Genomic DNA, 27,587 nt, shown 5'->3' on the forward strand with positions numbered 1-27,587 from the left:
GCTCTACGACCCTCGATCTGATTATATTTGCTGAGCTACCTAGATTCACTAGAACACGTTTAACTTGAATTTTATTTAACAAAATAGAATTACCAGGGCGTCATTGTGCGGCTGAGATATGCCTTCCGCTTCCTCATCATTGAATGATAGGACACCTTCGGGCACAAAACTCCGAGTTCGTTTTTCTCTGGTGATCGACACCTTGGTCCGTTTGAATACAGGCCCTTGTGGAACATCGACACCGCCAACGATCATATGAATTACATGTTGCGGTTCTTCCTGCTTATTTCTTCTGTTGCATCTCTTTCCCTGAAGTGGTTCTTAGCTCGATCACCGAGAAACTCTCGAAGTGACCCTCGTTGAACAATCGAGCTACCTCCTCCCTTAGCCGCCTGCAGTCTTCGGTCCTATGGCCATGTGTGCCATGATATTAACGTATCAAGTTTGGATTTCTTTGAGAAGGATCGGTTTGTATAGGCCTGGGCTACCTGGTGTCTTTGATTCTTCCAATAGTCGACACGATGCCCGAATCATCTACGCTGAAATTATACTCCGACAACTGAGGTGCTTCTGCAGGATTGGTATGTTTATCAAAACCATGCTTACTCATAAGTCCCCGAGAATTTTGTCCTCGATCGTTTCTCCTATCGTTCCGAAGAGGATTGCGCCCCGAACCGTTATTTCTTCAATCCGAGACATATGGCTGATATCGTTCCCTATTTGATCTTACTTCCCTGTCTGTATCCCTCGGGGCCTTAACCGCCAACCTATTTGGATGAACTGAGCCCGAGGGGGCTCTCAACTGGCCGTCCTCGACCCTGATCTTCCATTGATAACGATTATGTATATTTGCTCAAGTCACAGCTGGATACTCGACCAGATTTTGCTTCAACTGTTGTGGCGCGATCGAACTCCGCTCGTTCAACCCCTGCATAAAAGCTTGTACTGCCCAATCATCCGAGAACGGTGGTAATTCCATTCGCTCCATTTGAAATCGGGATACGAACTCCCTTAGCATCTCATCATTTCTCTGTCTTATCATAAAAATGTTCGATTTCCTTGTCGCAACCGTTATGGACCAGGCATGTGCTTTCACAAAGGCGTCTGCTAACATAGCAAACGAATCGATAGAATTCGGTGGCAAGTTGTGATACCAAATCATGGCTCCCTTTGACAAAGTTTCTCCAAATGTTTTCAACAATATTGACTCGATCTCATCATCGTTTAAGTCATTTCCTTTAATCCCGCAAGTGTATGAGGTAATATGTTTATTAGGATCGGTTGTCCCGTTGTATTTGGGTATATAGGGCATACGGAACTTTTTAGGAATGGGCTTCGGATCTGCACTCGGAGGGAATGGCTTTGTATAAATTTCTTGGCATCCAAACCTTTTAAGACCGGGGGTGCCCTTGGTATTTGATCAACACGGGAGTTATAAGTCTCCACTTTTTTGTCATTATCCTCAATCTTTTTCTCCCCGGACTCGATTCTCTTGGTGAGTTCCTCGAGCATCCTCATAATTGTGTGATCAGTCCCCGAGCCATTACTGTTTGATCTTTCTGGCACCGGTTCATTACGTCGATTGTTTTCTGGTTCGACTTACTTGGAGTTTTGTGTTGACTTTGAAGTTGAGCGGTAGCAACCTGTTGAGCTTGCAACATCTAGAATATTACTTGGAGGCTGATTCCCCCATCTCCTATACCCTGTGTTCCTTGGCCACCAGATCGGGCTTCCCTGCGTACACTTCCTCCGGGGTCTGCGCCTAAATCCGCATTCAAAGCAATGTGTGAACTAACATCGACTGGTTCCACATTTGGCATTTTCCCAAGGTATTCGCTGGTACACCGATCCCTACATTATTGTTTTCTCCATGAAATCCAAGACCATTATCGCCGTGTATGGGTGTGTTTTGTGAGTTTGACATGTTTTAACCTGAGAACAAAAATTCTTGACAAGAACAAGTGTGAAAATAACGTGTGTTATCAGAATCAGTGCTGAAACAACCACTATTATCTTTAGCCCTACGGTGGGCGCCAAATTGTTTACCTCAAAAATACGAGTAACAATTAAACTTGTTTATTGTTTTAAAGATATGTGATTAGTTCAATACTAACTAATAACCAAGAAATCTGACGTATAAATAAAAGAAGTAAAATCAAATAAGTGTGCAGGCTAATCACGACCTCGAGCTAAGGTGACCTCGAGGTAGGCCAAGAACAATAAAATAAGCATAATAAAGTTAAAGGACAATTCTGACGAGCAATGAACAAGAAAGTAAGAGAGTATATTCTTTTACCCATGATTGATGATGGTTACAAATGATTGGGGTAGGGGAAACCTTAAATAAGATACATTTCTATTTACAGTAAAGAATCTTATTGGGACAGTTGTCTAACCGCCTAGTATAGATTAGTACAAACTCGTACAAATCTATTCCGGAATTTACGCCATGATCTTTGAGGGCGTGGCAGGAATTTTGCTATTTCTGTTACAAACTCGTAACAGCATCACCTCGGAGTTGATCATACTCGGCTTCGGCGCTCATTGCGTACTTCGATCTTCGAACCTTATATTCTGTCATCGGGCTCGAGCTTGGTCCATCGGGCTCGAACTCGACCCATCCTAAACTCGGGCTTGAAGCGACCCCTCGAGCCCGTGAAATCGGGCATACCTAATTTCGGCCGTATACAGAAATATTTTGTGTCTTTCCACACCTGGCTCTCCGAACCAACAACAACAACAAAAAACCCGGTTACCCACAAGTGGAGTCTGGAGCGGGTAAGATGTACGCAGCCTTAACCCTACGCGCGAAGGGTAGAGAGGCTCTTTCCGATAGGTCCTCGGCTAAATCTAGCTCTCTGAACCATAGGCTCTAATACCATTTGTTGAACTATGCCATACCAAAGGCGACTCTTACCATGATATGATCCGCCTTAACTCAAGTCCGCATGGTTTTCCCAAAGACTCGTACCATTTAGTGTATAACTACACTTCATATAACTTTTATTTCTTGTCAACTTCTAATACGGGACTTTTGTTCAGGCACTCAACACCATTTCCAAGCAGAAGAGCTAGAAAAGAACATTGTTAATATAGCTGTCTATGTAACTTTAGAAAAATTTTACATTTGGATAAATGTCAGGATGAAGAAAGAAAAGATTTACAACTTGATACTTACAAAATCAAAAGAGGGTCGGAACAAGATCAACATGATCACCACTGTCTGTAAAGCAAAGTCAAATAGAGAAAGAAAGCGAGCTACTTGTATGTACTGTGCATTGTTAACTACATCTGCCCTCATCAGCCACTGCTCCACTTTGAATCTCATTGTGTGAATTGACGAGACTCGGACCTAAAAGAGCAAATCATTATAGGCATCAAGCCCATGGCTGCTAAGATTCTGCTTTAGCCTGTATAGTGCACGGCTCTCCAGCTGTCGAACTCGCTCCTTTGAGAGTCCAAAAACAGCACCTATTTCGGAGAGCGACTTCCGTTTACCATCTCCAATGCCAAATCTAAGTCGGATTATTTTCCTCTCCTTTGGACTCAGAACATTTAGAAGGTTACGTACGTGTCGCCTCATAAGTTGCTTTGACACACTCAGTTCTGGTGCTTCAATTGCATTGTCAGCTGTAATTTCCTGGATTAAAAAAGACGATATTCTCTCTTCAGTAAGTGTCAAACAAGATAGGAGATTTTAAAGTTAGACACCTGCATCATAGAAGTCAATTATTAGAGGCGGATACCTAAATCTTGCACACATACATACCATTCTCTGGAGAGAGATAACACATAATCACATTTCGTAACAGAACATAGTCGAAAAACCCAAGAAATGCTAGAGAAAAGAGTACATAAACAGAGTTGCTGAAAGCAAAGAAAGTCATAAACATGGAAAACACTTCCTAGTAATTTTTTCCTCCGGCGAAAAACATATATAAAGACGAAATGGCACTTCCATGCATTTCTTTGAACGTCTCCTTGTAGAAAGAGGGGTAGAGGTAGTGCTAATGTTACGGGTATATCTGAACCTAATAGTTTTGGCTCCAGACCCTGTGTGTAAGTTAGAAAATTCACTAAATAAGTACAAATAATAGATTTTGACCCCGTAAATCAAATGGGTTGTGGTAGAATCCCGAACTCGAACTCATAAAGTTCAAATTCTAAATCCGCCTCTATAGATATCATCAATAGGTAGTGAGCAGCAGAAGATGTAGTGAGAACCAAACCTTCACTGCCTACCCAAACTATAGATGGCTCATGCTTGTAGCGCAAAAGCAGTTAACACCATTTCTTCTGCTAAAAATGCAGCTCTTTCACCACATGCTTCTCAGTTCAATTTAATGCTCGGAAATTTCTATTTTTAACCAGATTTTTATAGCCCCCCTTGGACTAACCAGTAGCGCATGTGAGCCACAAAACAATATAGAGTAATATCCTTCTGACTCGTAAACCAGGGAACACCAGAAGAAGTTTTAGAGATTTTCCTATGAATTGGAGAAAAATATAGGAGTTTTCTTGTTTCATACATTGTGATTTACTTAGTGAGTTCCTTGAAAGCATGAATTGGCACAAGGAAAGATCACCTGGAAAGTAGCATCTTGATCTGTCCACACTGACTGTTGCATTGAAAGAGGTGTTCTAGCCGCTGAAAGCAGACTCTGCAACCTTTCCACACTCATTCCAGCACATGAAGCAATGTCTTCTCTGGTTGGATGATGATTACCTTGTTGGATGCATAACTTTTTGGCGTCTTTTACCTTGGAGAGTAGGGCATACACATTTTCCTGCAATTCCAGGTCAGTTACTTAGATATCCAGATATGGATCAACAGTCATCACAAACAAATAGAAAGAATTTAGCTTCTTGCAAAAATTTCACATTAGTGAACTTTGGGAAAATTTTAAACCAACAAATGGAAAGTCACACTTTAGTTTATATGCAAAAATTCAACATAGTAATCCTATAAGAGGGCATTACTGGCAAACGAATTGTCCTAGAATGTTGAAATATGGCCTTCCTAACTCCTTGCCTTATCCACCAGTATGCATAGGTGGGAAATCGGCAACCAGCTTGAGGCTTGAACTTCTCGACACTCTTCATAAGTCCCACGCTTCCCTCCTGCAACAACCCAGTCCATCACCAGGCAAAGTAAAAACAAATAACTAAATGATAAACCCAAAGACAAGAAAATTCCCTGTTCTCAATGTTACTCACCCTTGATATTGCTTAGCTATACAAACATATCTCAGAATGGTGGCCAAATTATTTATGTCTTATGTGTTCTTAATCTCCATTTACCTGCAATAAATCCTGAAGGCTGAGACCACGCCCTTGATATTGCTTAGCAATATGAACCACCATTCGCAAATTGGCGTTAATTAATTTGTCACGGCTGCTCTTGCCAGAACGAAGCTGTGACTGCAATTCTCGAGAAGTAAGTCCTGCAGCTTCAGCCCACTCGATCAATGTCGGTTCACGATCAAACTGAGTTTGAAGCCGATGCTTCACTTCTTGTAATTTCATGGTATTCTGAAACATGACCAGATATTGAATTGACTCGTTGTTGCTTTATGAAAAACAATTTCTATAGGAACGGAGACAAGAAGGCAATAATACCTGTATCTTGACAATCAATTCGGACTCCTCTTTGACTGTTAAAAGTTGTCTAGTTTCGGGACCCCATAGAAACATTCGAAGAGGATCATTAAGATCAATAGATTCGTTCACTCTTCTCCGCACATCTGGCCTCTCTGAACGATTTGTCTCCTGAACTTGATGTTTTGATGTTGGAGCTCCCCTTTTCTTAGAACGCCTCTCTAGAAGACGTGTTGACCTCGCTATTCTTTGATCTTTCAGTTTATCATCAGTCAAATTTGTGGACAGCAAACTGAAAATCAAAATGCAGGATCATAGATTATGAAGATAACTATCAAAATGAAAACTAACACGGATATTTTCTAGGGAGCTAACGAAACTGACTTTGGAAAAATAGAGTCATCAAAGTTAGTCCCAAGTAATTTGGAGTCCTCAGCTAATAATGCTGCCTCTCTTGATGCCAACAAAGCCTTTCTAGCAAGAGCAACCACGTTGTGTGGTTCGAAGTTCATTAATTTCTCTCCCTTGTCGGAAAGAGATTCCGTATCCAGAGTTAGTGGTACTTTTTCCTTCAGATGGTACGAGGAAAATCTACCAGCAAAACCACAAAGTAAATTAGTGAATGACTGCACTATAAAGAATGCTACGTGCACAATAATGATTCAACACATGTATTCACTTCATCTTACAAATATGATAGACCAGGCGAACGAAGTAGCTGCACTTGCAAAGCATTTATATTTTGCTCCGAATCAACAGCGTCATTCTCTTCCATTGCTGAGGATGCAGCTTCCACAAGCCGCCTATCTATAGTTGCCTTCAGCAAGAAAAATCAGGGCCACATTAAATTAACGATCACAAGAATATTGCTTAGAAAGGTAGTTGTATGCATACCATAAAGTTTCCACATATTTAAGAACTGTAATACAATGAAACGACGACAAATGTTTCTCAATGTAAAGTCATGAACTCCGAGAAACTCACCAGGGATGTTTTCTCTTCCTTTACCGAGTGTAATTGCAGCCGATTCTCAAACTGCTGCTCCGGATTGATAACTGATGCAGGAACATGTCGAACCAAATAAGCATGTGGCACTGAAGTAAGCGCAGGAGCAACATGCTCATAAAGCATCAGAACTGCAAGTTTTATCATGTAATATTAAACTAATGTCCTTAAGAAATAGGATTATTCACAAGTCATGAAACGGTTGAAAGCTGCAGCTACAAAAGCAGAGTACAAATGTCACAGGCTGCTACGGCCTACCGCATAAAAATTAAAAAAACACCTCTAAGGAAGCAATGCAATAGTACTAAAGTTCACCTAATTTCTTCGGATAACCCTTCTAACAATCATTTGTCCTAGCCAAATTTGGCATATTTCTGGTATGCCTCAGATAGTTAGTCCTCTTAACAGACAGTTCAATACTATGCATTGGGATTCTATCCTCTATTTTACAGATATCTGGCAGTAAAGGACAACGCCAGTAAGTCATTGAAACTAGAAACTCTTTCTTTTTCTGTATCGAGAAGAAGTGATTACACACAATCAAAGAAATCTTTCATAAGGAGAATCATTTTTATGGTATCTACGGATTTTCAATACTAAGGAACAACTTTAGTTAAATACTATGTGCTTAAATTCTTATGTCAAGGAAAAACAACTTTAGTTAAATACTATGTACTTAAATTCTTATGTCTATTATAAACCATCTTAATATTGACCTTCAATCTGTGGTCTCTCCTGCTGGTGAGTGGTGACAATCACCATGTTGTGATAAAAACTAGAAAAGTCTGACACATTATGGCGATAACGAAAAAGAATGTTTGACTTTGACCAAATATGAGGTGGAGCCCGTATGAGAGTTCTTTGTCGTTCTGAGAAAATAGGGAGAGAACGGAAATATAGTGGGAGAAAAGAAATATTTTGTTATCAGCACAACAATAGAAAAACCCCGATTATGAATGAAGCCTTGTAGAAAATTAAAAAACGTCTGTGCATCCTTACAGGATATATTCAGAAATGTGACAAAATTCACTACCTACTATCTGGTTACAATAATGATATTTGTAACTCGAATTCCTTCATCAAACTGACCTCACAAGCTCAGTTTTAGAAGCTCAATTTTTGAAAACCATCATAAATTTAATTAAATTCTATCCTCCAAGAAAACATTAAAAACCCAACATTAGATAATTGAAATCTGGAAAAATCCCTAAACATGAAAATATCACAAAAATATGAGAAAGTCCAAAATCAGAAAACCTGAATTGGATAGAAAATGAAGCAGAAGATATATTTGAGATTGTTTCAGTTCACATAACTCACATAGCTAAACTCATTCTTAACTCCATCTTTTACTTTCAATGGTAACTAAGAAAAGAATGTAAAAAAAAATGCATATATACATCGGACCTAACACAATTCCAAAAGCTAGCTCATGAGACGACACAGAGGCGGAGCCATAAATTGAAACTTATGGGTTTGGGATTCTAATCCCTTTAAGTTATTGGGTTCTAAATTAATAATTTATATATATCCAATGGATTTTTTAAAACAATTATACAGTTTGGGACAAAGCTACTGGTTTCGGTCGAACCCGCATCCTAAGATCTAGCTCCGCCATTGGAGACGAGGATTGCCCAAGATAATATAAGGAGACAACAGTCCATTCCCTCAACCAACATGGCACACTTACCATAGAATTAATGGTCATTTCTATCAATTAACCAAGAAACAATCTAGCATCAATATCATGGCAAAGAAGTAACTAGGAAACACATTGAATAACTAATCCAGAATTAACAAATTTAGGCTACATTTTCACTAAAAGCCATTAAAAAAGAGGGCAGCCTGGTGCACTAAGCTGCCGCTATGCGCAGGGTCCGAGGAAGGTTGTTTACACAGCTTAAACCCAACCTCCTGGTCAAATGGAGGCAACTTTACCAGTTACGCCAAAGCTCCCCTTCACCTAAAGTCATTATCTTTCTAAAACTAAAGTTACAAACATGGACAAATGGAACATTGCAAGTACCACAAAAGGCAAAAACAGTTGAAATTCAACACATTTAAGAATTACCTGAAGAGGAAATGGAAGAAGGGGAACTTCTGCTGAGTTGGGTTTTATGAGAAAAAGTTGTTGGTGGTGAAGAAAGCAAGTTTCTTCCAGCTGCCTCCATTTTTGCTATTTTTTTTTCTTTGTGAATTTCTTCACTTTATATTGTACAACTATTTTCTTGGCATATGGGGTTGCAAAAAGGCAATCTTTATTCAGAATTAAGAGGGGGTTTTAGTGCGTGAGTGTGTTTTCTTGAAGTGATGGCTTTGTAAAAGTTTGAAGTTTTGTATATATGATGGCTCTTCTTTTGTTCTTTGCCTCAGAATTGATAAACCCCATCGGATGAGGTTTTTTATACTGTATTGACTATAGTACCCCTGTATCTTTCATTTATTTGGACAATACCATTGGCATTTTAGAAAGGATATTTATTAAATTGTAAGTCTAGCCCTTTCAAAATCAACTTCACCAATATATCCAAATAGCCGTACACCTAATTTCTTAAATTAAAAGTAGTCAGCGAATATATATGTATAACTGTGTATAATCAATGTATTATTTATATATACCGCCTAAAAAAGTAAATATTGAATCGATCCGGCTATTTGTGTAATAATTCTTAATATATAAGGGAGCTAAATTTGTGTGTAGTTTCATTTTTTCCTTGAAATTTCACCCAAATGAGTGGAATTTTTGTTTGAAGTTTTCATACAAATGTTTGAAATTGGCTGCAGCTCCTTCTTCGTTCTTCAGCTTCAAGTTCGATCGAATCCGTCTCAAATTTCCAACTTCGAATTTAACTTTACCCTATTAACAACTTGTTTGGATGATTGGTCCCGTTGTATAGTATTGCATTGTTATCCCAAAATAATGTTTGTTTTGATTGTTTCATTAAAATTGATTGTATTGTATTATTAAATTCATTGTTCCAGAAAAATAAAAAGTCTCCTTTGTTGAAACAACCGATTTGTTATGGTGACATTATTTCCTATTTTTCTTTCCAATTATATTCTAACTTATTACTCTACAATTATATTTTACCCTTTAGCTTTTTTTGCTATTTTAACTCCAAGTCTCCAACCTATGACGTACTTTGTTTTTTTCAGAACTTCTATCGTCAACGTTAAATGTATTTTGCCGTCTTCTGTTTTATTTTTCTCCTAATTTGCTTTTAACTCAATTTTAATTAGTTGTGTTCCTTTGTTTTGCCTTCTTTTATCTCACTCCTTTGTTTACTTTCTTAAGGTGTTTTGCCTTCCTCTGTTTTATTTTTTAAAATTATTTTTATGCATTATTTTTTATAAATTTAATATTTAAACAAATGAGGGTATTTTAGTAAACTTATCAGTTACAATACAGTACAATACAGTCAAACTAAATAGCAAAATATTATTTAACAATAACAGATAATACAATATATCCAAACATTATATTCATAAAACGATACGATACAATACAATACAATACATTATAAAACAATGGGAAACAATGATCCAAATATAGTGTAATTTCAATAAGTTTTAACAATACACGGATAATATTATAGCGGTGATCAAATTCTAGAATATTCTCGTTTGAATATAATTTTTTAGAAGCAGACTTAACTGGGTAATTCAGAACCGAACGGCTGTTGGTTTGATATTTTCAACATAAAAACATGTTATATGTATATGAAAAATAATAAATTAGAAAACAATAATTTATATTATGAACCCAAATTTTAAAATTATAATAAATTTAATATTGAGATAAAAACTTAAATAAAACTCATCAAATTTTAATTCTAGATTCGTGTTTAAGAAAAGGCCATGTTCTGAATAAGCTATTAGTTGGATGAGACGTTTTTTGAAAAATTGGACCTTTGACCAGATTGTATTAGTTGAAATTTTTTGTGATGAAAACCAAAAAAAAAAAGGTTTACTAAAATTTAATGACTGCTTAATTTGCTTTAATGCTATTAACCTCCAGTTTACTAAGAAAAGAATCTGTAATTGAACAATCTTACCGTTTGTGTAGGTAATTCTAAAAACTAAACGAAACAACCCCTCGACTATGAAGTTTTTTTCAACTATTTTCAAAAGGAAAAAGAAAAGAAAAGAAAAACAATCATCTTTCGTTTAGAAAAAACTTGATTTCCCAAAAATCAATACAAAATAATTTAAACAAAATACAATCCCTACTAAATTATCTCAAAAAAGAACTACATAATATTCTTAAGATATGTTTCTTTACAAAAGAGTAATCCAAATACATATTCTCTCTTAAACTACCTTCCAAAAACTTCTTAAATAATTTTTCAAATTCAATCAAAATCAAATCCAAACGCCAAATTAGTCTGGCCTCCATGGAATTACTTATTTGAAAATTTGAAAATTGTTCATTCATTTTATTCTGATATGGGGAAATAGCTTTTCTCAAGTCAAGTTCATAAAAGATTAGCAAAAACTAACATTTATTCCAAAAATAATTGTCCAAGTTCTCTTAATCCAACCATGGATTTAGTTAATCCACTTCCACTAAGAAAATACTGCTAATCTATTTTTCCTCTGTCCTTTCTTAAAAGAGAGAACTACTGCTATCAAAGAAAACAACTCTTACTTTAACTATAATTTACAATTTGTAACAATACTCCCTTTATCCTATCTTATGACATATTTTCCTTTTTGATGTGATTCAAAATGAATTACATATTTTTTTTTATATTAAATAATTCCATTTAACTCGTAATATGATAATTTATGGCTTCATTTTAGACCATAAATTTAAAATATTGTACTACTCGATGCGTTTTAATTTATGTGTCTTAGTTTGAATGGGACGAGAAAAAAGTTTCTTGGGACCCACAAGAGCATAACAAGATTTTAGGGTAAAATACAAAATTTGTCGGGAACTAATTGCATTTGTTAGCTAAAAAGTATATCAAAAATATAAATTACATGTATATAATTCACATATATACAAAAAGGAGAAATTTTCACAAAGTACTACAATTTAGAGCCTAATTATCATGTGTAACTATAGTTTGCCTAATTGTTATTCATAGCTATTGTTTAATTGTTACCAGCTTCTATCACTTGGTGTTCAGATATGCAACGAATATAGCTTGTGTCAACTATATTCGTTGAAAGAGTAATTTTCATAAAGTACTACAGTTAAGAGCCTAATTACCATACGTAACTATAGTTCGCCTAATTACCATTCATAGGTACTGTTCAATCGTTACCAACTTGTATCACTTGTATTCTAACGTGCAACGAATATAGCTTGTGTCTGTATATGATACAGTATGTATCAAAATACAAGATGCCTAAGTACACAGAAAAATAAAATGCTCTGGTTGAGAGTCGAACTCACTCATTGCTCTCTTGTTTCAGTTCTAAACAATTGATCTCTTGTTTCAGTACTATAGGTGGATTTGTTATAAAATTCCAATATAGCTTGTCGAATGGTAATTTTTTGAAAGTATAGTTACGAATGGTAAATACAGTATATATTTGCAAATTTTTTCTACAATATATATATACAGATCTATAGAATAAGAAAGAGAGTACCGAGTAGGATTTTACAACATAAGATTTTAATCACAAAAATATTTTTACCGCAAAAAATTCTTATCTTTTTACCTTATAAATTTTACCGTACCATAAATGTTAAAAGATGAATTTCTTAATTTGTGTGAAAACATCCAAAAAAATCATTTATTTTGAAGCGGAGGGAGTATTTCTCAAGATTTTTTCCTGTTGTGGACTTAGAAATCTTCTAACAGGCCCAAAGCGGACACAGTTACCAAGAAGATACAGATTGTCAGTAATCCACAAACCTACCCAAAACAATCTCACTTCACATTTAATGCTTTTCCCCCCTCTTTATCCCCTATAAAAAACTCCCCAAACTCTTACCTTTTTTTGTTGTGGGGTCATCAAAAATCATCCGTAAAGCTCAAAGTACTACTCCCTCCATTTTCCCTCATTCAAAAAAAACCCTAATAATGGGTTCAGAATTTGTCCTCCACCACAACTTCACCCCATCCACCGGCGCTGTTGCCGTCGCTGGAAGTGGTGGCACTAACTCAGTGTCTAATGACAAAAATGCCCTTGTGGTGGGTCCTAAAAAGAAGCATTCTTTATCTACTAGGATTACTACTTCTTCAAACAGAGACAGGCACACGAAGGTCAACGGCAGAGGGCGGCGCGTGAGGATGCCAGCGTTATGCGCGGCGCGCGTTTTTCAGCTGACGAAGGAACTAGGTCATCGGACAGACGGCGAGACCATCGAGTGGCTGCTCCGCCACGCGGAGCCGGCAATTATCGCTGCCACCGGTACCGGCACGGTTCCGTCGGGGCATGTCATCACGACGGCGGTGAGCGTACCCTTGTCCCGGTCACCGCCGTCTGTTTTGGCTCCGGTAAACCGTTCTCAGCCTGTTTCTGGTTTTCCGGTGAGCGGCGGAATCTTCTCGATGACCTCGCCGCCGCCGAGTTGCCGGCTCGACTTGTACCAACCGGCTTTGGAATTTTCCGGCAATGAGTATCGACACATGCCGTTCACGGCATTGCTTTTGCAGCCGGTGACTGCCGATGACTGCGAGAAAAAAGTCGCCGGTGAGGATGATAACAAGTAGATACGGAATCATGGCAACTTTTTTTTGGGGAAGGGGGGTCAATGTGTTAGTTTCTAGAGTTAAGTTCCTTTTTTGCTATATCCAAAAGAGTGGTAAGGATCAAAGGAGGGTCAATTTTTTGGGTTTTTGGTAAAATTGATCAAAGGAGGGTCAACATTTTTGGGGATTTTGGTAAAAAAAGGTTAATTCAAGGGTAAAGGATGTTAATTTCTGATATATATTCCGTTAGTAACTTTTTGATTTTTGTAAATTAGTAGTGGCTATGGCTAAGGAAGATGTTACATTATGTAGCTGGTTTTGAATACTTCCTATCTTTCACATTAGGTAAAACAGTTTCTATTATTTTTTAAATAATTAAATTTTAGTATAATTACTACCCTAATAATAACAGTAACTTGTATCCATTCTCATTTCCATTTTTGTTTGCAATTGAGACATAATTATTGTTGTAGTATCCATTCCCATAAGCTTGGAAGAGTTGAAACTAGCTTATATATTCCTTTATCTTTGTTTTTACACTCATGACTAAATTATTTACCACCCCAATTGGATTTTGCTGCATATCTTATTTTGGTAAGAAATTTTCACTAGTGTTCATAGCAGGACAGCTCAACGAACTATAAAAAAAGGTTAGCTCGATGCACTAAGTTCCCGCTATGCGCAGGTCTAGGGAAGGGCTAGACCACAAGGGTCTATCATACACATTCTTATCCTGCACTTCTACCAGAGACGTTTTCTACGGCTCGAACCCGTGACTTCCTGATCACATGGCAACAACTATACCAGTTATGTCACGGCTCCCTTTCCAAGCTCAACAAAGTATAAAACCCAGTATAACAAAGTATATGAGATTTTGTGTAGACCATTGTACTAATTGGAGAGATGTGCATGTGGAGCACAATGTTTTAAGAAAAACAAGATGTCTATACAACAATATGATCTTATTATGCAACTGATAAAACTATTGACTATGCTATACTGTAATAATTATGTGAACAATTATTATATGAATGAAAAGTAAGTATTGTTTATCAAAGAAGAAAAGAATGAAATGTAAGTCTTGCACCAGAAGCTGTGTATCAAAGCCAGAATGATGACGTTGTATTTAAGTGTTTGCCTTTGAATAGGTCCAGAACTCTTAATGCTTGTTCCAGAAACTCCACTTCTTCTTCTTCTTCTTAAGATCAAATGGCAGGAAGTCTAGAATGGAGCATCAAACTACAGTATTAGAATAATATGATAATAGAATGGAATTCTAAACTAAGCAAGATCAGCAAACTCCCACTCAACTCTCAATGCTAAGACAAAATAAACAGGAACAGGAGATAAATGTACAAGCAACTACCTCCTTGAGGATAGATTGAGTTGTAGTGCACCTCTGCCCAGAAACTTAAGTATATGACTGCACCAAGAGAAAAACGAGAGAAACAAAACAATTAAATTGGTGTAAGCGAATCAATATCAAGACTTCAAACATCGCTCTTACAAAGTGCATATGCACAAAGATGTTCCAAGCAATCTCCAGATTTAAGTATCCATTGCTAAGTTGTGCCCACCCTTGGCTTCACAGTAGAGGTATCATATAATGGCATGGAATAAATGTCATGCATACATGACCGATATAAAGCTGTCCCCATTCATTAAACTTAGAACTGTCTCATAATCATTCAATATGTTAAAGTAGACAACTTTAGGTCTCTAAAAAGGCAATAAGGATGCTCATCAGTCCATCTTTTAGATTTCAAAACAACCAAAACTGGTCAACCCTTGGGAATCTCCTTTTCATGAAACCCAAGATCGGATTTGCTTAAGATTGTCCATAACGGTTCATAGTCATCCATTAATCCCCCCTCCCCTTGAAAATTTTGTTATCAAGGAAGGCCAACGTTCTAACTCTTCAGTCCAAAGATCAAAAGTACTCTTTGCATTCTCCAGATGACTCATGATGCTGCTCTGCCTCCCCCCTCTCAATCTTTTTCTCAAGTAAAAAGGGAAAATGGGTAGTCAACAAATAATTATTTCCACTCGGACTAGCAAAAACTCTTGCTGAACTTTACAAAAAAAGTTAAATACAGCAAAAGTATCATGTCTTATAAGTAGCTCTGATAACTCTAAATTGTTGAAAAATGGAAAACTTGCACATAAACCGACCACCTAAACATAGATAAGTAAACCTCCAACCTAGTGTATGTTAATTATGTTGCTCTTATACTGCATGTATAGCACGTCTGTTTTCAGAGTTGCAAGATGAATAGTTCGATTTAACTATTGAATATCCAATGAAGCATTTCGGAATCAATTAGATTCAATCTCCTTTGCCTCTATCGAAGAGAGGAAAGAGACAACTGATGTTTTCTGTTGCAATATTCTGATCATTTATATTATAGACTAATGTTGTCTCATAACTCCAGTGGTCCTACTTTATCAGATCGTTATCGGATCTGGGACTTTCGGAAAGGTCCTATACAAAGGCCATACTAGTTTCTCCATAACTCGAACAAGTTTCAAGAATCAAACTCAGATAATAAATCGGGTTATCTAGTATTAGCTACTTTTATAAATTTATCTACTACTATTACTACAATATGCATAATCAGATCATCTCCTTCATCTCCATGTGTAGCCCTCGTTATCGGAAAATTCAATGGGGGGTAACTACAGTGGTGTTAAGAATGATCATACTATCTTTCCTTGTTTGAATTGTTGAAATTTGGCCCTGGATAATATTCTGGTATTATCTATAAGTCTAAAACCACATTTCAGAAATAACCAATAAAGAATGTTTGAAGAACTTTGTAAGGGTTGCTCACATAGTGGAATTAAAGTTGGGGAAAATCCTTAACTGCGAACTGGAAGTACGTACACAATTCGGTGACACATGTATTTGTATATGAGATACATGGAAATTGAGAATTCATGCCACTACCACTTCCAAATATTTTGTTAATGAAAACTTGTTCAATCACATTCTATGAAGTAGAGGATATTACAGAAAGGTAAAAGCAATTCAAAATTTGAGAACTAGTTACCTCTGTTTGACTTTTGATTCTTCGGAAGAATCTCGATGTAACATGTATCCTTGAATGACGTTATAACGAGAATTTTCACACCATACTGCTCACAAGACAAAAAGACAATTCAATGTGCAGCACAAATAGGTCATTCACAAACCAATCCATCCTCATCTAATATTATCACAAGCAAAATCTTCGTAAAGGAGCTAAGCATATACAATAAAAAATGCAACACGACCACACAATGGAGACTGAAAGAAAAAAATAGCAAGAGAGGCACATAAACACACATTTTCTTCCACACTACAAAATAAAGGATTAACACATACTCATGAAAAACTACAGGATCACAAATTCTATAGAAGCATGTTACTTCCTACATACCATCAACTTGCAATTAACAAGCTACTACAATATCCAAAGAAGGCACCATATGAGGACATCCAAGTTATGGTTTGGCCAACAATAGCTTACGGTTCTTATTTCCAAGGTTAAGAAACAAACCAAAAGGCAGTAATCAAATGGAGAGAAAAACCAAGGAACCAAAGTAAGGGCAATAATCAGTACCGAGTCAGCAGCAGCCTGCAACGTAACATGATCGCCCCATTCCCCACTCCTGGTTCAACCAATATAAAAGTCAGATGTAAATTAAAGGAGAGAAGGTAATGCACGATTTCAAAATGGAAAAACAAAGGTCTGAGAATTACTTGGACATCCTCTTCAAGTACTCTCCATATTCCATTGGGACATATCCCTCATACATCTCTGGATGATGTTTAAGCTGACAAAACAAAATGATTTTAAAAAACCTACTCAGCTAAAATGTATGTGAAATAATTCAAAAATGAAAACCGAAATATCATAGAGAAGATAATCTTATTCACTTAGACAAGCACCTGACTGACTACTTGCTGTCTGACAAATTTGTGGTGCTCCGGTGTACGATAGAATTGATCTGATAAAGCACGGAACTGGAACAAAAGAAGACAGGTGAATAGATGTGCATTAGAAAGAGATAGGATGGAACCTTATCTCAACAAACTTAGAATCGGAGGTGAAACCTAATTCACAGAAAGGAAAAACGGGCTAAGTTCCCATACCCCCATAATACTAAAGAGTTAAGAAAAAATTTGAATTGTCCTTTTGTCAAACTAACTGAAAATCCACAAATAATTTTCATAAAGTTGGCACTTGGCATGGCAAGCAACCTGCCGATATATCACTTGAGTTTTCATATTCCAGTTTTTCTCCAAAATCCTATTATGAACCACTTCCATTCACCACCCATCCCCCCAACTCCATCCGAACTCTCAACTTCTTATATTTTGTAGTTCGCTCTACATTCATTATCCGAGTTCTAATCCCTTCCTATTTTACCAACATTACTATTAATCAGCTTTTCTCCGTGAACATCTTCCATCCAATTTTCACATTCAGTCTCAAATTTCTTGACTCGCTTCTTACTAGTATTCATTTCATAATTAAATAACTCCCAAATCAATAATTCAAGTCCGATTTTCTTTTTGTGACTTTATTGAACTAATCACTAAAGAATTCAATTTAAATGAAATTGCCAATCCCCAATGTATATCATAATTCAGCAATATTGTATATGGTCTCACACACTTCACAAACTTAAATGAAATATGATGAACAGTGAGCAACTGCTTAAGGCTAATGGAAAGAATAGACAAGTAAAAACCAAATATGAAAATTAAAAAGTTGAGAATTTCAAGCATAACTAAAATGGCAGCCCAGTGCACAAAGCATCCCACATTCACGCAGGGTCCCGACCACATTCACGCAGGGTCCCGAGAAGAGCCTCACCCAAGGGGTGTGATATAGATAGCCTAACCTAATGCAAGCATTAATGGCTGCTTCCACGGCTCAAACTCATGACCTATATGTCACACAGAGACAACTTTATATGGAGATAACTTTACTGTTTCCACTGTTTTCAAGCATAACTAAAAAGTAATAAAGAAAGCTAAGACATTGTCACAAACACCAAGAACAAGTTTCTACCAGAACAATTCCAAAAGGAAGGAATACTGATAAACATTATGTTTAAGATTAATACTTATGCTGTAAGTAGTTTAAGGAAAGGGAATACAGTTTTTTTCTTCCACTAGAAATCAAATCATGAGCGCATCTAGACAGTTTGATATCATTACTGCAAGATAAATCAACCAGGTAATATGATAACCTGACAGTTGCCATCTCCTTGCACTTTGTGCTCCACCAAGTCAAATAATTGCAATCTGAAGCAAGAAAAATCACAGCATGGGATGCTTAGCAGAAAATAAGTTATTATAGCAATAGTATTACCATTCAAATGAATTAGCAAAAATATCAACTTCATAGGAAACTAGGTGGCACAAAACCTAATGAAAAAACACAACAATATCAACTTCCTAGGAAACTTAGGTGGCACAAAACCTAATAAAAAAACAGAACAAAATGAAAAACCGCATGCATTGTCCTGTGACTTTAAGCAAACAAAGGGTTAACAGTATCTACTGGAATGTGCTTCGTAAGTGTTTATTTAGAAAGCACAACATACTAGTTGGCTCATTCCACAACAATTATTTTCTGTGCTTGTCCCGGGTCCCATCTCTCCCATTTGATTCTCTTTTCTCAAAATGCATGAGGGGTTTGATGTTACTTTTCAAATAGCAGGCAGTAAGAACCACCGGGAAAAGAATGAATTAATAAAGAAAGAGAAAACCTAAAAAAAATACAGAAATGATTCTGGAGACACAGGACACCTAATCACAATAGAGGTATGCATTTCTCGCAGTGAACTTATATTTCATTACCTTGGAAAGTGCTAATCTGAGAGAGAATTAAGCAAAGCACTACCATAAGATCATATGTCATTAACTTGTTCATACACAAAATTTCTGTCAACTTGAAAACCTAAGTCGGAGGGATCAGGAGATACCTATCTAGCAGCCTTTGATGATCAGAAGTTGCTTCATCGACTGAAGGTATGTCTCCATTTATTCTAGGAACATGCTGCACGGTTAATAACACAAATTGTTATAAGAAACTAAAGCAGTGACAAGAAAATGGCCAAAGTTGCAGAGCGCCGCACATGTCCTCGTACACAAAGTGAATTAGTGTTCTTGATATACTAACAGACACTACACTTACAGGAACAGCACTCAGCTGGTTTATTCTCTTCCCTACTTCTCCATCAAGCTCAAATTCATCTTGTATTTCCAATGTGTAGGTATACTCTTCTCCATCGTATGATCTGTCGCCAGGACTAGAACAAGAACTTGAAGGCCCCACATCATCAGCTTCTAGACCAGTGTCATGCCCTGTGAATCATATATAAATTAGCAAATGTTTAAACTCGAGGAAAAATCACAAAACTGAAAACAAGAAATGTACCGGCATAGTACTCCCTTGGAGGAGTATGCCAATGTTGTACACCAGTGGAGGCTTGAAAATACTGCTCATCTGCATGTGAAGATTCAGCATCTTCTGCGATGGACAACTCTGACAATTCTTCTTGTAAAAGATGAGCAATAGCCTCATCACTGTCAACATTGCAATATGATGTGTGATACTGGTTTTCTCTGGCATATTGTTCATGACATATCTCAACGTCATGCTTTCTACCATCGCCGTAATAGTTGGAACTGAAAAGTTGGTCCACATCGAGAAAACTAAGAACCCCACGAGTTGCTTCAGACTCCGGTTCACACATAATTATCTCTTTCAGAAAAATTGCCAAATGAAGAATCTCGTCTCACCTCTAAATTGTGTCTATCTACCTGAATAGAGCCAGTTAATGAAGGGCTCAGCTAAGAAGGATAAGACTATTCAGACCTATTGGTAGATAATATGAAATCTATGGATATTACAATGATATTATGTTAGTAATATGAAGTATCTGTCAACATTATTCTGCAATATTCTGATAGTGCTATTGGCAATGAATAGTCAGAGTTGAATATGAGTAGTGATGCATATGTATCATAACTTCCACCTAAAAATATTAAACATGAAAATAGGATTGAGAGTTTGAGACATGTAGCGCTGGTCCTAATAGATCAAGAGAAAGATAGACAGCCAAATAAAAAAAGCAAATAGATAAATAATTACTATAAGTTATGCTGCTTTATGTGTTGAGCTACAGGGCAGTCAACAACAACAACAGCAAACCCAGTAGTTTTCCACAAGTAGGGTCTGGGGAGGGTAAGATGTACGCAACCTTACCCCTACCCCTGGAAGGGCAGCTACGCAGCTACAGGGCAGTCAATTGCTTCAATTAGGAAACCTTAATACAGTAGTGTTTCCGTTTCTCATATGTGCCAAACATTTAACAAACGCAGAAGTGGTACAACTGATAAGTGATAGTGTGGATAGGATCATAAGGATACATTATTTTCCATGGACATATTTTCCTTTCTTACAGAAAATAATTCGAATTTCAAGACAAAGAGAAAAATCACTGCAAGCATGCGCCTCGCTTTAGGATTTAGGTTTTGACATTCCGCAATTATACTAAATGCTATTTATATTTAAAATGATTGTTTCACTGAACATGCACATTAAGTAGTTGTTTACTTGTTTTGACTTGTTTTTATATTGAAATATCACATCTACTAAGAACTTTTCAGACTTCTTTTAACAACCAAAATATTGCTTATCAGTTTTGAGTGATTCTCCGTAATTTTGCATCTTAGTGTCTGAAATTGTGGTGAGAATATTATTTCCTGCTGTAAGTTGGAGACGCACAAAATCCCCACATATTCCAGAGTTTTACAAGGACTACTGAGTCCAACATGAACAAAATCTTGCAAATATTCTTGAATCACAAATTCTATTTAAGACTCTGCCTTCTCCCCTCTCAAACCCCTCCCAACGTTTCAGACATTATGAATTCCTTTTGGAATCAACAAAAGATGATATTTGTTTTTTAACAGTTTGGGAACGGAAGTTCATGCGATTCTGTTGCGATATCCTAAAGCCTGATGATAGTACCAGAATAATGTTTCAATAGAATTATTCTAAGACTATAGCCACCAGCTCGATTGCTGAAATCATTCTATCCTTCTCCATTCCCTCAATTCCTACCAATATATCAAAAATTAACCTTTAGTTGGACAGTTATAACCAACAAAAGAGTTGATCTTAGAAGCATTTTACTTTTGTAAAACATTTTGGGCCATACCAACACATCATCCCGATCTCTCTTTCCTGCCTGTCCAAACCAAAGAAAACACAACCTCTTCTGGTTCAAGGTCGAAATCCTCAAACCAATCAAAATCTGATTTTAGTTTACTATTCTTACGATAAGAAGTTATGTCTCATTCATGTGATGAGAGAGCTGAGAATAAAAATTAGCAAATTTCACATCTACGGCAGATTTTGTGCCCCAAATCATTTAGACTTATGAAACTAAGCGGACGGGGAAGGTATGACCCCTCCCTCATTGAAGAAAGGGGATCCATAGGGCAGGTTCACTCACATACTGACTTATCTTGATAAAGTACTTAACCTTAAGCGTGAAAAGAAAAACAATAAAATGAACTTAAGCTTTAAAGCTATGGGCTCACTAGCCTAATCACCTAGCGGTATTGTTCGGTATTGCAAAAAGTATTTTCCTGGAAAATATTTTCTTTGATGATATAATTTCCAATATGTCCTGACCTCAAATTATAGAAAATCCTCTCGAAAAGAGATAATCTTTTACCAAAATGGGAAAAATGACTTCTGTCACCTATGGATAGAAGTCATTTTTCTTCACAAATATCCTAACTCTTACTCCATATTACTTGTTTCATCAATATTTCAACATTTTTTCAACCTTTATAACCCGAAAATTTTACCAAAATACTATATGCATACCTATCCACCACCTTGTACAATTACTTAATATCACCTACTTTCATATCCAACAAAACACTGGTGAAAAAAGAACAGCCAAAAAAACAAATTTTTACAAAAAAATATTCTCCATTAAAAAACATTTTAAGTTTTACCAAACATACCCAGTTCACTTTAATAGTCAGAAAGTGAGATCAAAGTGCCAGTAGTATTTCTAAAAGACAAGCTCGACTATCTACTAACCTTCTATCCTAATTCTCGACCTCCACACTCTCTATCAAGCGGGGTAAGGTGTGCGTACACACTAGCCTCCCCAGACCCCGCTTAGTGGAATTCAACTGTGTTCTTGTTGCTGCTGTTGTTGTTGTAAAGTGAGATCAAAGTGTACAGAGAAATTTACCCCTAAAACCCACATCATTTTCTTGTTCTGAATTTCATACACCCACAGTAACCATCCCTAGTTCTAAATTTAAATTTCAGTATAATTCTTCATTTATCACCAAGTAATACAAATAAATATTAAAAAAAGACTAATTTTTAAATTATAAAAAAAAAAAAAAAAAAAAAAACTCATCAACCCCAACCCTGTACCCGCCAAAATCCAAAAAAATAAAACAGAATAAACTGAAAACCACATAAACTGCAAACAGAGATAAATACAAAAATACAGTAAACCATTATTCCATCAACGCGTTTTGCCTATTGCACAAGTAATTCCAAACTTTACCATAAACCAATTCCAAAAAAAAAATCCATTAACTTGGAAAACAAAACAAAACCAAAAATGAAAAAGAAGAATCAATTTAAAATAGTCACAAATTAATCGGAAAAAAAAAATCAACAACTGACCTTTAATTCAATTCCACTTCAACTCTGCTCATATGCTATACGAATAATATTCTATATGTACAAATATCTCTGTGTTGTATAGTATTAGTATGTAATAAGAAGTTGCAGAAGAAAAATGGCCAAAATGGGCGCTGAAATAGATGATAATTATTATTATTATGGGGGAGAAAAAGGAAGAAGGAGGAAAGAATATTTTGGTATATAGAATACTATATAGTTTTATATAGTAAGAAAAAAGGCAAGTTAAAAGTCTAACAAGTTTTAATTCAGAAATTTTGGAATTATGAGTATGTGTACGAAAAGCTTTATAGAGGGGATGTGTTTGGCCTTTGAGTAGAATGAAAGATACCGTTGCTTTATAGCGGCCTTTCTTTGAATTTGCTCCTTTTTTAAAAAAATCTTTTCTTCATTTTTATTTCATTTATATTTACTCAATTAGGTTATTTGTATGGCAAGAGCCAAGAGGTTATTAAAATGAAAATTCACTTGATAATAGATCAGAAGTAAATATTTTTAAAAGAATATTAGTTAATTCAATCACAGGTATTAGTAACGGAATAAATACCTAAATAAAGTATATGTAAATAAAATTCTTAAGTTTTAGTGGAAATGTCTAATTTTAATATTAATAAAATTCTTAAGTTCTACTGCGGAAGCTATCCACCATATTAGGAGGTCGGTGGAGCAATACGGGGATGGGAAGAAAGATCTTCACATGGTATTTATTGATCTGGAGAAATCGTATAAGCTTCCTAGAGAGGTTCTATGGAGATGCTTGGAGGCAAAAGTTATGTCAGTTGCTTACATTAGGGTGATAAGGACATATATGATGGAGCTAAGACTCGGGTTAGGATGCGGGAGGCGACTCGGAGCATTTTTCGATTGTTATGGGGCTACACCAAGGATCTGCACTCCGCCCATTCCTATTTACCCTGTGATGGATGCTCTGACACACTATATTCAAGGGAAGGTTCCATGGTGTATGTTATTTGCTGACGACATTGTTCTGATTGATGAGACGCGAGACGACATCAGCGAGCGGCTGGAGGCTTGGAGATAGGCCCTTGAGTCTAAGGGTTTCAAGTTGAGCAGGACTAAGAAGAAATACCTAGAGTGCAAGTTCAGCGTCGAGCCGACGGTAGCGGGATTGGACGTTAGGCTTGGATCACAGGTCATCCCTACGAGGGGCAGCTTCAAGTACCTTGGGTCGGTTATTCAGGGGAAGGGGAAATCGACGAGGATATCACTCACCGTATAGGGGTGGGGTGGATGAAGTGGAGGTTAGCATCTAGAGTCATGTGTTGCAAGAAAGTGTCACCGATACTCAAAGGTAAATTTTATAGAGCAGTAGTTAGACCGACTATGTTGTATGGCGCTGAGTGTTGGCCAGTTAAGAACTCACATATCCAGAAGATGAAAGTAGCAGAAATGAGGATGTTGAGGTGGTTGTGCGGGCATACTAAGATGGATAAGATTAGGAATGAAGATATCCGGGAGAAGGTGGGCATGACCTCCATGGATGACAAGCTGCGGGAAGCTAGGCTCAGATGGTTCGAACACGTTTAGAGGAGAAGCCCTGGTAAGGAGGTGAGAGCGGCTGGCTTTGGTGGGCACGAAGAGAGGTAGAGGGCGGCTTAAGAAGTATTGGGAAGAGGTGATCACGCAGGACACCTGCGTGATCATCGAGGACATATTGGGGCTTAAGAAGTATGGCAAGGCTTTAGATTACCGAGGACATAGCCCTAGATAGGAAGTTGTGGGGATCAAGCATTAGGGTCGCAGATTAGGAGGTAGTTATGCATGTCTCTACGGCGCGCCAGAATGAGGCTAGTCTGTTAGGATTTTATCTTAGACTGCTAGTGGTTAATGTTGAGTTCACATTACTCTTTCGTTCCTCTTAGTGTCGGGCTTTATCTGCTAGTTATTGTTTTGCTTTTCGTCTATGTTTTTGTGATGTTGTTATTTCTTTCTAAGGTTTACTGATGGTACTGATATATTAGCTCTTTTCATCTTATTCAGCCAGGGTCTATCGGAAACAACCTCTTTACCCGTCGGGGTAGGGGTAAGGTCTGCGTTTACACTACCCTCTTCAGACTCTACTAGTGAGATTTTACCGGGTTGTTGTTGTTGTTGTTTAAAAGCAAAAAAGATGGAAATAAATGTTGGAATCTCTTTATTTATAGTGTCTAGCTCAATGAAAATCACTTTAAAGCATATTCTGGTAAACTCTTTAAAGCAAAAGTAAATAATTTGGCTTGTCCAAAATCATTGTATCTTTGTGAACATTCAATTATTACCTACTAATTTTCATGTCACACGTTTCTATTTAATGATTTTTTTTTCTTTTTTTGCTTGCCCTATGCTTATAAGAAAAGGCTACATCCCTCAAGTATTTTCTTTTTAAATTCAGAGTCATTTTATTCCGTATAGTTTTAACATTTTTTCTAAGAAAATATTAGGTATATGAATTTTCACCCTTTATTCTATTATTACAGAAAAAGAAATGGAAAAAAGGATTGGATTAGCCTAAAACTTTTTACCAACTATTTTTTTTTTGGAAAACTGCAGGCCTAACCTTATCAAAATGAAGCCAATCACCATTCACCGTTCACCATTTTCCATTTTTGGTAATTTTTTTTGGTGTTGTTGCTTGTAAGCTTTCATTTTTGCCTAAAAGAAGGAGAAAGAAATAAACATTTTCACTTATCTCAAGAGATAAAATAGAAAAGAAAAATATTCATACTCAATGTTTATATCAATTAATTCAGTGAAAATAACATGTCATCACATAAAATGTTCATTTAAACCAGAGTTAATCGATGCACATTCTCATATGACATTATTACATCATAATAAATAAGGGTGTAATCGACCGGGTTAGTTCGATTTTTATCAAAATCAAACCAAACTAATTATATCAGTTTGGATTGATTCGGTTCTGTCGAATTTTTCGGGTTTTCGGATTTTTTTGGTTACATGAATATTATTCTAATCTACTTTGTTAAAGTTATAGATATAGCTTTGATAAGTGGATATATGTTTAGTAAATATTGATAAATTGACAAACATATGATCTATTAAAATATTATAATGAGAGAATTTTTTTAGTAACACATGATAATTATTTTCTTAATCGTCTAACAATAATTTTTCGTTAATATACACTTTCAAGGTTAACATATGATAGGATCCCAAATATTACTATATTGTTTTTAAAGAAAATTCAATATAAAGTCTTAAATATATATAAATTAAATATTTATATGTCAGGTTGGTTCGGATTTTTTTACTCCATACCAAATTAAGTCAAACCAAACCTAGTCGGATTTTTTTAATCGGTTTTGTTTGATTTTTCGGTTTGGTGCGATTTTCCGGTTCGGTTTGAACACCCCTAGTAATAAACTAATATAATTTAATATAACTATCATACGAGTAAGTTTTTATGAGAAAAAATATTGTTGCTCGAGACAAGGTTCAGCTCACTTGACTTGAACTAAATTAGAATATTAAATTTGGTGTTTGCTTACACATAAGAGGACTGAGGTGTGATTACTAAATTTGTCCTTTATTTTAATTTTTTCCTTTATGTATAGTAAAGAGTATGTCATTCCACTTCGGGAAGCTGCTGCATGGATAATGCTGACTTCACAAAAATAACACATGCAATATCAATAATTAATGGAGTATTTGCCACGACTCAAGTCCATACATTGTATTGTTCGTTTGGGCGTAGGCTCGCACAGATATTTCTTTCAGGTTATATTACATCGAGCCTTAAAAGCGAGCTTACCACGTAAATTTTGTATTGTATTTTCATCTCGTATTCCGATGTGGAATTCACCTAAGGTGACATGTGTACTCCTTTAAAAACGGGCTAACATAACCTAGATGTCTGTCACTCCTACTTGATCGGCCCGCCCTCCATCATTGGCGTTACAATATTTTGACTTACACACCAGTGCTTTGTTAGATTCTATTTGAATTTGGTCATCCTAAAGATGATCCCAAAGCATATACATGTTGAACAATTTTAAAATTGAATAACGGTGTTGGACGGCGTAAGTATAATTAGTTATTCATTTTATGTTATATATGATGGTGTTCAATAAAATTTAAGATGTTAGTACATTATTTATTTCGTATTGGCGATGATGGCAAAGAATATAAAAGTTGTAGTTGAAATAGAGCAAACATCATGCATATTGAAGTTAAAATATGAATAGCTTAATAAATATTTTTTAAAAGAAAGAATTACAAGAAAATACACATGACTTCACACCATAACAAAAAATGGCTCATGTTTTTAAGTTTACCCAACCTAGCTTATATTGTACATATTTTTAAAGCACTAGCAAATTTAAAACTTGTGTTCTTATAACCATTGCTTCTAAAAGGTATGGACTTAAATATGTGTTCTCACAACCATTGTTTTCACTCTCGAAACTTTACTTTCGAAAATAAGAAGTTTGTTAGTTGTTTGGATTTGGTGTTTTTCCAATTGATTGAAAATATAAAAAAGAGTTCAAAATTTAAATTTGAAGTGATTTGGAATAGATTTGAGCAAGATTTGAGTTAAATTTTAGAAAAGACGCAAGGAAGAAGACGA

At 36.2% G+C, this 27,587-nt stretch overlaps 3 protein-coding genes across 5 annotated transcripts; 1 reads left to right on the forward strand and 2 right to left on the reverse strand.

Annotated features, from left to right (window-relative positions):
• Positions 1–3,084: 3,084 nt before the first annotated feature.
• On the reverse strand, positions 3,085–8,956 carry LOC107790542 (RNA polymerase sigma factor sigF, chloroplastic). 2 transcript variants are annotated; one of them, XM_016612476.2, is made up of 9 exons: positions 8,675–8,956; positions 6,583–6,734; positions 6,288–6,415; positions 5,983–6,189; positions 5,620–5,890; positions 5,302–5,532; positions 4,981–5,121; positions 4,587–4,787; positions 3,085–3,640 (listed from the first exon to the last, which is right to left on the reverse strand). In XM_016612476.2, exons 1-9 carry the CDS (start codon positions 8,772–8,774, stop codon positions 3,353–3,355), a joined length of 1,719 nt encoding a protein of 572 aa, XP_016467962.2. In that variant the 5' UTR covers positions 8,775–8,956; the 3' UTR covers positions 3,085–3,352. The 2 variants fall into 2 exon arrangements, with proteins under 2 accessions (XP_016467962.2, XP_016467963.2); XM_016612477.2 differs by having other exon boundaries at positions 6,583–6,653; positions 8,675–8,915.
• Positions 8,957–12,502: 3,546 nt separating this feature from the next.
• Positions 12,503–13,560, forward strand: LOC107790540 (transcription factor TCP11-like). Its single transcript, XM_016612472.2, has one exon. The coding sequence runs from the start codon at positions 12,642–12,644 to the stop codon at positions 13,272–13,274; it is 633 nt and encodes a 210-aa protein (XP_016467958.1). The 5' UTR covers positions 12,503–12,641; the 3' UTR covers positions 13,275–13,560.
• A 588-nt stretch (positions 13,561–14,148) lies between these two features.
• LOC107790541 (OVARIAN TUMOR DOMAIN-containing deubiquitinating enzyme 12) lies at positions 14,149–23,196 on the reverse strand. 2 transcript variants are annotated; one of them, XM_016612474.2, is made up of 11 exons: positions 22,982–23,196; positions 19,688–20,073; positions 19,445–19,614; positions 19,233–19,306; positions 18,495–18,549; positions 17,185–17,259; positions 16,996–17,069; positions 16,856–16,904; positions 16,304–16,388; positions 14,620–14,676; positions 14,149–14,474 (listed from the first exon to the last, which is right to left on the reverse strand). In XM_016612474.2, the coding sequence occupies exons 2-11, from the start codon at positions 20,004–20,006 to the stop codon at positions 14,413–14,415; spliced, it is 1,020 nt and encodes a 339-aa protein (XP_016467960.1). In that variant the 5' UTR covers positions 20,007–20,073; positions 22,982–23,196; the 3' UTR covers positions 14,149–14,412. The 2 variants fall into 2 exon arrangements, with proteins under 2 accessions (XP_016467960.1, XP_016467961.1); XM_016612475.2 differs by lacking the exon at positions 22,982–23,196 and adding an exon at positions 22,376–22,497.
• Between the last annotated feature and the right edge of the window lie 4,391 nt (positions 23,197–27,587).

The sequence above is a fragment of the Nicotiana tabacum genome, chromosome 10 (assembly GCF_000715075.1).
Source record: "Nicotiana tabacum cultivar K326 chromosome 10, ASM71507v2, whole genome shotgun sequence".
NCBI classification, from domain to species: domain Eukaryota; kingdom Viridiplantae; phylum Streptophyta; class Magnoliopsida; order Solanales; family Solanaceae; genus Nicotiana; species Nicotiana tabacum.

Bases quoted from the DNA above. Each gene is read 5' to 3' on its own strand.
- LOC107790542 (XM_016612476.2), bottom strand. From the start codon at position 8,774: ATGGAGGCAGCTGGAAGAAACTTGCTTTCTTCACCACCAACAACTTTT. The intron at 5,891-5,982 runs GTCAGTTTCGTT...TTTGATTTTCAG, and splicing joins GATGACTCTATTTTTCCAAA to TTTGCTGTCCACAAATTTGA. The intron at 5,122-5,301 runs GTAAATGGAGAT...GGGTTGTTGCAG, and splicing joins GCCTTCAGGATTTATTGCAG to GAGGGAAGCGTGGGACTTAT.
- LOC107790541 (XM_016612474.2), bottom strand. From the start codon at position 20,006: ATGTGTGAACCGGAGTCTGAAGCAACTCGTGGGGTTCTTAGTTTTCTC. The intron at 17,260-18,494 runs GTTATCATATTA...CTTTTGTTCCAG, and splicing joins AAGGAGATGGCAACTGTCAG to TTCCGTGCTTTATCAGATCA. The intron at 16,389-16,855 runs GTACTGATTATT...TCTTGTGAGCAG, and splicing joins TGCAGGCTGCTGCTGACTCG to TATGGTGTGAAAATTCTCGT.
- LOC107790540 (XM_016612472.2), top strand. From the start codon at position 12,642: ATGGGTTCAGAATTTGTCCTCCACCACAACTTCACCCCATCCACCGGC.